Raw genomic sequence first — 10,614 nt, forward strand, 5'->3', positions numbered from 1 at the left:
CCATCCCCGCTCCACTGCGGCACACGAGACCCTCCTATTTATAGTGCCCTGGTGGCTCTGAGCTCGGCATGCTGCCGGCCGCTTAAATAACATTCCCTGACAGACTGCGAAAGTCACACAGCCACGGGGAGAAGAGCACGGATCAGGCAGGAAAAGGACGGAGAGAGAGACGGGAGAGAGCGAGAGAGGGAGGGAGAGAGAAGGAGAGAGAGAGAGCTCCTGGATCGCCCAAGTACTGCAACCAGGACAATACGGACACTGCCACAGCGTGATTCTGGTTTCTTCTGGCTAGAACCTCAGGCACAGCACAGCACCATCGACAGGACTGGCCGCCGTGTGTGTTCTAGTGGCCTTCGTCCACCCGGCACCGTCCACAGCGATACAGTGCGACGACCCCATTCCTGGATCAGCACTGCAGTGCAGGATCTTAAAGGTACTATATGCAAAACAAAAAACATGCCATTGCCTTTAAAAATAGAGCATGTATTGTATTTTAGATGAATATATCTCCCTATATTAAATATCTGTGAATATATATGTACACATTTGCTTAGGTTAGATTGTAGTAAGTGGTAAGAAGGATATTGTTTACCCAGGTAATATTTCATCCGCTGATTCTCTAGTGACGTGTCATGTCTGGCACAGGAACTCGGAATGGGCCTTGAAATAAATCTTTTCTGGCGTGCTTAAGCACAGGCTCGCAGGAACACTGACGTACCGTGACGTTTGCTGGATTCCACAGGAGAAATAGCATCTGTAATTCGAACCTCAGACATACTGTCTTAATTACAAAGAAACGCACCAGGGAGTCGTGGCTTGGATTTGTAATTAGACCCGTCTATATAAAAAGCAGGTGGGGTTCTGGGAGGGGTCCTGTGACACCCATTTGGGAGAATAAGCCCAGGATTTGCCAAGGGAGGGGGCAGAGCCGTCGTAGCAGTGAGAGATTCTTGATCATGGATGCCCACGGAGAACAGTACCTGAACAAATCGGCAGTGCTGTCGGCGCTGGGGATCGCGCGGATGATCCAGATCGGCCTGGGCTGCACCACCCTGAGTCTGGTGGCACACCAGGCAGGATTCAGCGCCAGCTACGGGACGTTCTGCATGTTCGTGTGGTGCTTCTGCTTCGCCGTCTCCCTGGTGATCTTTACGATGGACGTCACGCGGCTGCACGGCTGCATGCCCATCTCCTGGGACAACTTCACGGTGGCCTTCGCCATGCTGGCCACGCTTATGTACATCACTGCCTCCGTGATCTACCCCGTGTACTTCGTGCAGACTGTCTGTACCGAACTCCGCTGCGAGGAGCGCAACTACCGGATCGCCGTCACCGTCTGCTCCAGTATCTGCTCCTTCGCCTATGCTGCTGAGGTCCTGCTCACTCGAGCCAAGCCGGGCCATGTGGTGGGATACATGTCCACCGTGTCTGGCCTGCTCAAGATCGCCCAAGGTTTCGTGGCCTGCATCATCTTCGGGGCCCTGGCCAATGATGGCGGGTTTAACCGCTATGTCGCCACCCAATATTGTGTGGCAATCTACAGCCTGTGTTTCTCTGTGACGGTGGTGGTGGTGGTCCTGACCGTCTCTGGGAAAACCTCGTGGGTGCGATTTTCCTTCGACCGCTTTGTGGTGATCTACACCTTCTTCGCCGTGCTGCTCTACATTAGCGTTGCCATAATCTGGCCCATCTTCTGCTTCGACCTGAGGTACGGGCACCCCAGGCGGCCCCCGGAGTGCATACGAGGAAAATGCGGGTGGGACAGCAGGGTGGTGGTGGCCATCTTCACCTACGTCAACTTGATCTTCTACTTGATCGACTTGGTCTATTCCCAGAGGATCCGCTTCATCTCTCAGGCACCGGCCTGAGGATGGACGTCAAGCGGGGGTGAGAGGGTGAGTGGGGGACAAACACATCACATAACACAGACTCATAAGTTCTGAACTCCAGGTCCAGCATCTTATAGGAAAATCCATGGACAGCTTTGTCAACTCAGGCTGCATCATTGAGTGACTTAGTGGTCTGCAAATATCAAATTAACAGTTCTTAATTAGGAAGAGCTACAAGCCTAAATATGTAGCCTTACTGTACCTCCAGTTCCACTCCCCCATCTCTAGTTCCCCCAGTCAGCCCACTTTGTTAAATAAAGTCACAGTCCTTGGGACGAGGAACTGTGCTCAGAGTATCTTATACAGCACTGTGCAAAAATCTTAGGGAGTCAATGAAAATGGTGTTTAAATGATCTTTATGTTGGTGTGAAACTATTATGAAATGTCTGTCGAAGTATGTCAACTTAGCCACTGCAAAACCTCTCCTAAAGTCACCCCAGTATTTGCAGTGACCGTCCAACACACCCATGTATTTCTTGACTCTACCACTAGTGCGTCTCATATGGCTAATCAATATCTCATTCAGTCGCTTAAATAAATTTGTTAATTTATTGAGCTGGTGGTGAAATTTAACAAATACGTGGAGTGACTGAGGTGCCCCTGAGGAGAGGTTTGGGAACTGAAGCCGTGTCCATCTAGCCGTCCAGCGAGATATCAGTAACTTTTTGCAGAATTCTATTGAGTTTTTAATGTGTTACTCTTAACTTTTATATATTATAATATTAGATAATGTCTTTTGTACCGAGCACATATATACTTACTACCCAGATAAATAGCTTTAAATATCTCCTTTGACTTCCTAAGACTTTGGCACAGTATTGTACCTGGACCTTTGGAGGAATGACAGCATTAAGGAGTTCATCTCCCTTAGAGTCTGTCCCATATCAACTATAGTGTACAGTGGGCCTCCCCAGCTCCACCTCACACCCCTGCCCTCTGTATCCTGAATATGGAACTGGGTGTGGCAGATGAGGGACTCATTCATTCTCTTTTATTTATTGTATTTATAGCAAAGGTATTCTTATTCTATCGTTGTGTTTTGTTTGATGACTGGATGAGCTACACGTGTAACTTTCATGACGATGCACATCTCATATCATCCGCCTTGGTTAATACTGTATCTGTCAGCTGACTGGTGAAGAAGGGATGTTCTGAACTTCCCGTCTGGACGGACTGGAACACTCAGTTGCAGCGGTGGGAAATTCCGGTCAAGAAAGTACAAATCCAGACCAAGGTTTTGTTTCAACCAACCAGTTGAGTATGAAGAGTCACAGTCACAGAGTACTCAACTTGTTGGTTGAAACAAAATCTTGGTCTGGATTTGTACTTTCTGGACCTGAACTTTCCACCTCTGCTCAGGTGTATCTGTCATTCACAGTGTGCTAATGGACTGGCACTGCCACGCCATCCCTATTTCAGGATCTAATGTTTGTGAAATCTCAGAAGGTACCTTCCACCAGCTACTAATGAGAAGAGACCAGATCCGAGTTTCTTTGGTGGATGTTAATCTACACAACACTGTATGTTAAGTAAATCATTATGGAGACAGTTTCTGTCTAAGCAAATGATAGCAGCCTAACCAAACCCAAAGTAGGTTGGATCTGCATTTACCCCCAGGATAGTTTCTCTGCTGACCAGAACTGGTTAACATTTTCATGAAATTTGTGTGTTTCATATATTTTATACATGAGTGTGTGCAGGTGAGAGTACTGGAGCAGTGCTATTTTCTTGTCCTTGCAAAATGCTTTATAACATACTGTACATGCACACCAGTGAATATTGACTAAGTTCATACAGTCTGTCAGGACTTCATTTTCATTCAGAGGGGTTTATTTTAAAACTTTAGGGTGGGACATACATCACTTGGTTAAATGAACAAAGAAAACTTCGACCGACCTAAAACTAAATGGTCTGTGTTACAATCATTGAGATTAATAAATAGTTGAATGTTCTGCATGTGACAATGGAAGAGCAAATCGCCAAAACTCACTCCATCCATTTTTTTTTTTTATCATTTGTGAGACCTAAAGTCAGACTTTCTTACCATATATTACAGTATTGGGAACCAAAAATCACTCAGTCTTCATATAATCGAATGAAGAACTTTCATTAAATATCCACATCTAAGTAAGTCCACAGAAATCTTCTCCAAAACATATCCCATGGACTGAGAGAGAATCGGAAATTTGCTCTTCGACTGGCGCACTGGGAGAAGGGTCATGTGATCCGAGGCTTGTAGGAAGAGCAGAGAAGTGTGTCATTAGCAACCCCAGTCTGACAACTTCACGCGTTGATATGAAAAATGCAGCCCCACCCCCCCAAAGGCCAAGTTTGTAACGGCATAGCTGTAACTACCAAAAGGTGAAAAAACAAGTACTGCATCGTATTTATCAAACTCTATAAATGTCTGATGCAACTGTTCCTTGGTGTTGTCACTTCCTGTGGGTGTGTTGTCACTTCCTATTGGGGGTGTAACATACACATATATTTCACAGCAGTCTGGCTACTTTATTTCTTAAAAACAATTTCCATAACTGCTTCTACAGTAAACAGAGACACCAGGCAGATATTATGGACATTTCAAGGTCTTCTGCTAATAAAGTAAATACTGGGAGATATAAATACATCTTTAGGGGATTAACATACATTTATATGATGATTCCAGGAACAGGTTTTGGAAAATGACATTAATATTTAAAATATTTACATAGTAACTATAATGATGTACATAGTATCTATTTATCATAAATTACAATGAACATGTTGCAGCCTTAACTGTGTAATTGTAGATGGTTTTATTATGATTATTCTGATTATAGGTCATTAGGATCATTAGCCATTTGAAAAGCAGTTATTGATGAATGAACAGCTGTGGGGGGTGTCAGGAAATTGTGGTATAACTACAATTTCAGGTGGAGTAATCCAGTGCCACCATAATTTATGCATTCCCTGTGAGATGAATGTGCCCCCTTCCTGTGCCATTGTTCACATGGTCCAAGGCTGAGGAATGCAGGGGTTGGCCTGGTAGGGGAAATCCAAGGAATCTGCTTCTGCTAGCCAGAAAGAGCTTTGAAATGCTGCTCAGCTGTTAAGGAAATCAGCTTTTTGGCTCTGCAGGCAGAACCACAAGCAACCTGAGAACAGGGAGACAGATTCCCCCGCCCCCCCCCCCCCGAACCTTCACAAATGGCCAACAGAAGGTGGGGTGCGACCAACCTCTGTTGCACATTGTTGGGATTTCAAACATTGCAATCAGAGCAGACATGCCACAAAGCATCTGGCTCAGATTTTAGTAGTACTGCTTTTAAAATTTATGGCAGCGAGAATAGATGTGTGCTTATCTCTCTTAACTTTAAACCTGATCTCTGATTCCTCTCTACCCTCGCATCCTTAGTTCTGTGCAAAAAGAGTTGTGTCATTCTTGAATGATTTGTTCTTTTTGAACGAGACTTTGAAGTGAAGGAAATGATTTTGGTCACTGCACCGATTTCTTCAGTCGTTCACTGAATGAGATCAGTGAACTGGGATCATGAACAAATCGTTTAGTTGAACAAACTCTAAAAAAATAAACTCATTAAAATGAATCATGATTCTCCTGGTGTGCACAACACAGACTGACTGGTCTAATCTACACACTAACATTATGACATAAACATACATCAGCACCTTTTCTTCCTCTGGAGGCTTAATAAATCTGGTGTGGCCTGCTACATGTTCACTATCTTCCACCAGTGCACCTTTGAAAACATCCTAACTTGCTTCATTACTGCCTGGTATGGCAGCTGTACCACCAGAGACAAGCGTTTCCCAATCTGGTCCTCGGGAACCCACAGACAATCCAAGTCCGGGAGCTGGGAGGGAGCAAATATATGGACTGTCTGGCAGGGAGCTCGGACGGAGCAACATTACTAGTAACATGAACCAGCTGTAGGTCCCCGAGGACCATATTGTAAAACACTGCCATAGAGTATCACTGGATGCAGTTTAGAGGACATTTACATAGAGAGGTCTGTGCAGAAGGCCAAGATAGTTATCAAAGTCATTCCAGCCTCTGCAAGTCTTGCAGATGATATCCCAATTTCTGATTTAGAATCAGAAGTTGGGGTAAACACTTCTAATGCTGTGACACCTGAATGCTAAATACTAGATGGATTCCTTCATCCACTAACACTGATCAGCACCTAACCTACCTGCACGAAACTCAGCAGTCGATGATTTCGTGTTGTACTGCAGGCACACTGTCATTCAGTCACTCGATTATGTTTAATAGTCCTATTTATCACTATTTATTGTTACTTTTATTATTATTACACTAATTTTCTGTCTTTTAGTTACATCCATGATGTGGTAAATGTTTTGTGAAGGCAATAATTCCATTGCTGATATTACACGACAATAAACCTTTGAAGGTGCCTCTCTGGAACCGCTGGAGAGCGATGTGCTGCGCGCATGAAAATAGCGGCACGTGATTGGACAAAGAAACTGTCAGTCTAGCTGCATTTTGCTGGTTTCTAAAAGACTCACTGTTTCAAATGTGAATGTTTCAACATTTGGTGTTAATATAATAATTAAAATATTTGTTAAAACCATCTATATCTATAAACATGCTTAATTTCATATATGCTTTCCAGAACGATATTGTTCTGTCCTCACTGCACCACTGTCACGTGGTGCAAACCGACAGGCAGCTAAACGCCTCCCATGGTCAACAAACCAAGAGCGTCTAAAAACCGTTTATTCATCTAAAGGGTGAAACTAAAAAAGAAACAGAACATACAAATAATTAAATGCACATTGTAATAAGGTTCAGATATAACAAAAGTTTACATTTTATATAAGACATTCATATCTATCTATAACAACACATAAATACGTATGAAGAAGATAATTTAATCTATAATGATTCTACTCAAAAACCGAGCTTCGATTACCAGACATCAACGATGCCTACAAAAAATAAGGCTTGGCCAAATTACAGCACGTAATCGGTAACAAACGCAACAAAATGAAATAGAAATACTATTCACAGAAAAATCGTTCACATATAACAGGTGTATTGCTAATCAATTAAAATACATACCAACGTTGATATCGAAAGGGAGTAAAACGGGATGGAGGAGATAAAACGCTGGAATAGGCAGAACTTCCTCAGCCGTCACGTGGCTACCGTAGTACCGTGACTCTCGTTGGACGTTTCCGATGACAATGAGACTAAATGTATAACAGACCACACACACACACACCCATATATGTATAATGTCCATAGTTGGTTAATTCAGCTGCAGAGAGTAAAAGTCCAGAACGTAGATGAATATAGATCCAAATCACTGTGCTGCGGATGTTCCGCACATAAACATTTTTATTTGGTGTACAGTGGGTACAGAAAACAATCACCCCCTTCGAAATATTCCCTTTTTTTTGCTTTACAGCCTGAAATGAAAACACACACAAAAAATATTTCTTCCCAGCTTTACTTGCAAGTGAAAGATATTACAGCTACAGTTCTGAAGAATTATAAAAAAAAAACAAGACATACTGAGATTAATAAAGGATCCCCCCCCCCCCAATGTCAATATTTTGTTGAACCACCATTTGCTTTAATGACAGCCTTGAGTCTGTTGGGATAGTTCTCTATCAACTTTGCACATTTAGATTGAGCAATATTTGCCCGCTCTTCTGTACAGAACTGTTCAAGTTCAGTCAAATTGGATGGTGAGTGTTGGTGGACTGCTTTCTTCAAATATTTCCACAGATTTTCAATGGTGTTTAGGTCTGGGCTCTGACTGGGCCACACGAGGACGTTCACTTTTTTCTCCTTCAGCCACTGTGTGGTCAATTTTGCTGTGTGCTTCAGGTGGCTGTCATTTCGAAAGGTGAACATTCCGCCCATCTTTAACTTACTGGCAGAGGGTAGTAGGTTTTCCTCAAGAATTTGACGGTATCTTGCCCCATCCATTTTTCCTTCTACTTTAACCAGAGCCCCAGGTCCTGCGGCAGAGAAACACCCCCACAGAAGAATACTGCCACCTCCATGCTTTACTGTAGGTATGGTGTGTTGTGGCATCAGAATCTTCAAGGTGCATTCTGGCAAAGCTCAAACGAGCCTTAATGTGGCCTTTCTAGAGAAGTGGCTTTTTCCTTGCGACCCTCCCGAACAAGCCACAATTGTGGAGCGCTTGTGAAATTGTTGTCACATGTTGCGGATCCAGGGAGGGTCCAAGTTGTTCCAAACACCTGCCACTTCTTTATTATTGACTTTACTGTGCTCCTTGGGATTGATAAACCTTGGAGATTTTTTTGTATCCATCTCATGCCTTATGTCTGTCCACAACTCTGTCCCTGAGATCTTTTGACAGTGACTTGACACCCATAGTAAGCTGTTTGCTGTCAGTTGAACTACCACGCGAGGGAACAGCTGTTTTTATGCTTCACTAATCACACTGATTACTGTCGATCACAGGTAGAAGCCAGTAACCATGGTCTGCAATGGAAATGGTGATTACTTACACCTAATTGAGTTTACAAATATTGTTTAGGAGGGGGGTGATCCATTATTAATCTCAGTATTTCTTGTTTTTTATTTTTTACAGTTCTTCAGAACTGTAGCTGTGATCTTTCACTTGGATGTTATAGGTTGCATTGAGTAAGTAAAGCTGGAAAAAATATTGGTTTGTGTGTTTTCATTTAAGGCTGTAAAACAAAAAAATGGGAATATTTCGAAGGGGGGTGATTCTTTTCTATACCCACTGTATATGATTTTGTGTTTTTAATAATTTTTTATTTTGTGTAATTATTCTTATTTATAGATGTAATATATACACTATGTGGACAAAAGTATTGGGAGACCCACAAGAACTTCTATGACATCACATTCTAAACCCATGGGCATCAGTATGGAGCTGGTCCCCTATTTGCAGCTATAACAGCTGCCACTCTTCTGTGAAGGCTTTCCACAAGATTTTTGAGTGTATCTGTGGGAATATTTGCCCATTCATCCAGAAGAGCATTTGTGGGGTCAGGCACTGATGTTGGATGTTAAGGCCTGGTTCACAGTCTCCATTCTCCAGAATTGTGTTAAATGTCTTGGTATGTATGACAAGACATGTAGGACAATTCTATACTTCCAACTTTGCGCAAACAGTTTGTGGAAGGCTCTTTCTGTTCCAGCATGACTGTGCCCCAGTGCACACAGCAAGGTCCATTTTTGGTGTGTAAGAACTTGACTGGCCCACACAGAGCCCTGATCTTAACCCCATTGAACACCTTTAGGATGAACTAGAATGGAGATTGCAAGCCAAGCAGACCCATAACCAGAAATTAAATTTTGAGGTGTGTGTGTGTGGGGGGGTCCCCTCAGTGCAGTTAAGATTGATGTCCCTTTGGTTAATTTGGCCCATTGGGCCCCCTTGTGCCAATCTGACCCTCAGCAGCTGCCTAGATAGTTTAAGCCCGGATTGGTGCCTGGGGCTCACGTGAAGTGTTTTGGTCAGTGCCAAGCAGTGCAGGCACTAAATCCGAGGATTAGCAGCAAGTTCAGAAATAGCTGTAGGAGGAGAATCGGCACCTGCACTCTGTTTATCTTGTTCATGCCTATTTATGTGTTGTTATTATCTATGGTCATGTTACATTTTCTCCGACATTAATACACATTCTAATTTGCTGTGTAATGCTTGTATTTCTTCCTTGCATGGCTACCTGCATAGTTTATTGCATTATCTGTGCTCTGTACTCATCTCCAGAACAACACGACATTCAGTTTACAGAAAAAAATAACTTTGCATACCCCAAATCAAATATCGAATAAAGACAAAAAGAACTTATTCCACTGGATCCAAAAATAAAAAAGCAAAAGCAATCCTGGGATCTCAAAAAGAATATAAGTGTCTTGAATTTTGCTTTTCATAGCGCGGGTACAACGACGTCCCCTCAGAGACGACAATGACGGAGATATTGGTGACTAGATGTGGACGACACTATTCCATTTTGCGCAGGAAATACCTAAACAGACTCATCTATACACACATTTTTTTTTATTGTTTATTATAATTTTTTTATTTATTTAGAGGTATATCTAATTACAACATTACAGTATAACAATGTATGACAAAATATAATCAGAACCAGTAAGACATAAGCAGTGAACTATAAATAAATAAACTAATAACTACAAGTAAAAAAAAAAGGACAAATGTAAAAAGAAAATTTATGTAACATTCATTAAATCATTGTATAATTTCACAAGTTTGGCACTTTTTCTGTTATTAACATTTTTAAGCGTTGTAATTATGTACTTGAAATCACAGAGAAAATTATATAATTTTGGGAGTATTGATGAAAATTTACATTTATGAATGTAATATTTCCCAATAAAATAAATACATTTCCTATATATTCAATGTTGTATTTACCATGAGAAAAGTAACAAAATATATCGCGCATAGTAAAATCAATAGGTTCATTAGATTTCGAAGAAAATAATTTAGATAAACCAATCCAAAAAGTTTTAACAAGGGGACATTCAAAAAACAAATGAACAATGGGTTCAATACTGACATTACAGAAATTGCAAATTAAATGAATATTACCAAATTTGGATGTAATCTCGTTTGTGGGCTATCATCTATACACACATATGCAGTACCATAACGTGCAAATGATGCAACAATCACAGCGTTATGCAAAACCCGCCCACAGCCTCTAAGCTTAGCTGTGATTGGTCAGTAAC

The 10,614-nt window shown here is 42.0% G+C and overlaps 1 protein-coding gene across 2 annotated transcripts; it reads left to right on the forward strand.

Moving 5' to 3' along the window:
- Positions 1–4,310, forward strand: LOC111836900 (myeloid-associated differentiation marker-like protein 2). 2 transcript variants are annotated; one of them, XM_072704780.1, is made up of 2 exons: positions 1–433; positions 624–4,310. In XM_072704780.1, the coding sequence occupies exon 2, from the start codon at positions 957–959 to the stop codon at positions 1,866–1,868; it is 912 nt and encodes a 303-aa protein (XP_072560881.1). In that variant the 5' UTR covers positions 1–433; positions 624–956; the 3' UTR covers positions 1,869–4,310. The 2 variants fall into 2 exon arrangements, with proteins under 2 accessions (XP_072560881.1, XP_023654343.1); XM_023798575.2 differs by having other exon boundaries at positions 646–4,310.
- The last annotated feature ends 6,304 nt before the right edge of the window (positions 4,311–10,614 follow it).

The sequence above is a fragment of the Paramormyrops kingsleyae genome, chromosome 22 (assembly GCF_048594095.1).
Source record: "Paramormyrops kingsleyae isolate MSU_618 chromosome 22, PKINGS_0.4, whole genome shotgun sequence".
Classification (NCBI taxonomy): Eukaryota; Metazoa; Chordata; class Actinopteri; order Osteoglossiformes; family Mormyridae; genus Paramormyrops; species Paramormyrops kingsleyae.

What these genes read in the sequence shown, in the direction of transcription:
- LOC111836900 (XM_072704780.1), top strand. Translation starts at nt 957, where the DNA reads ATGGATGCCCACGGAGAACAGTACCTGAACAAATCGGCAGTGCTGTCG.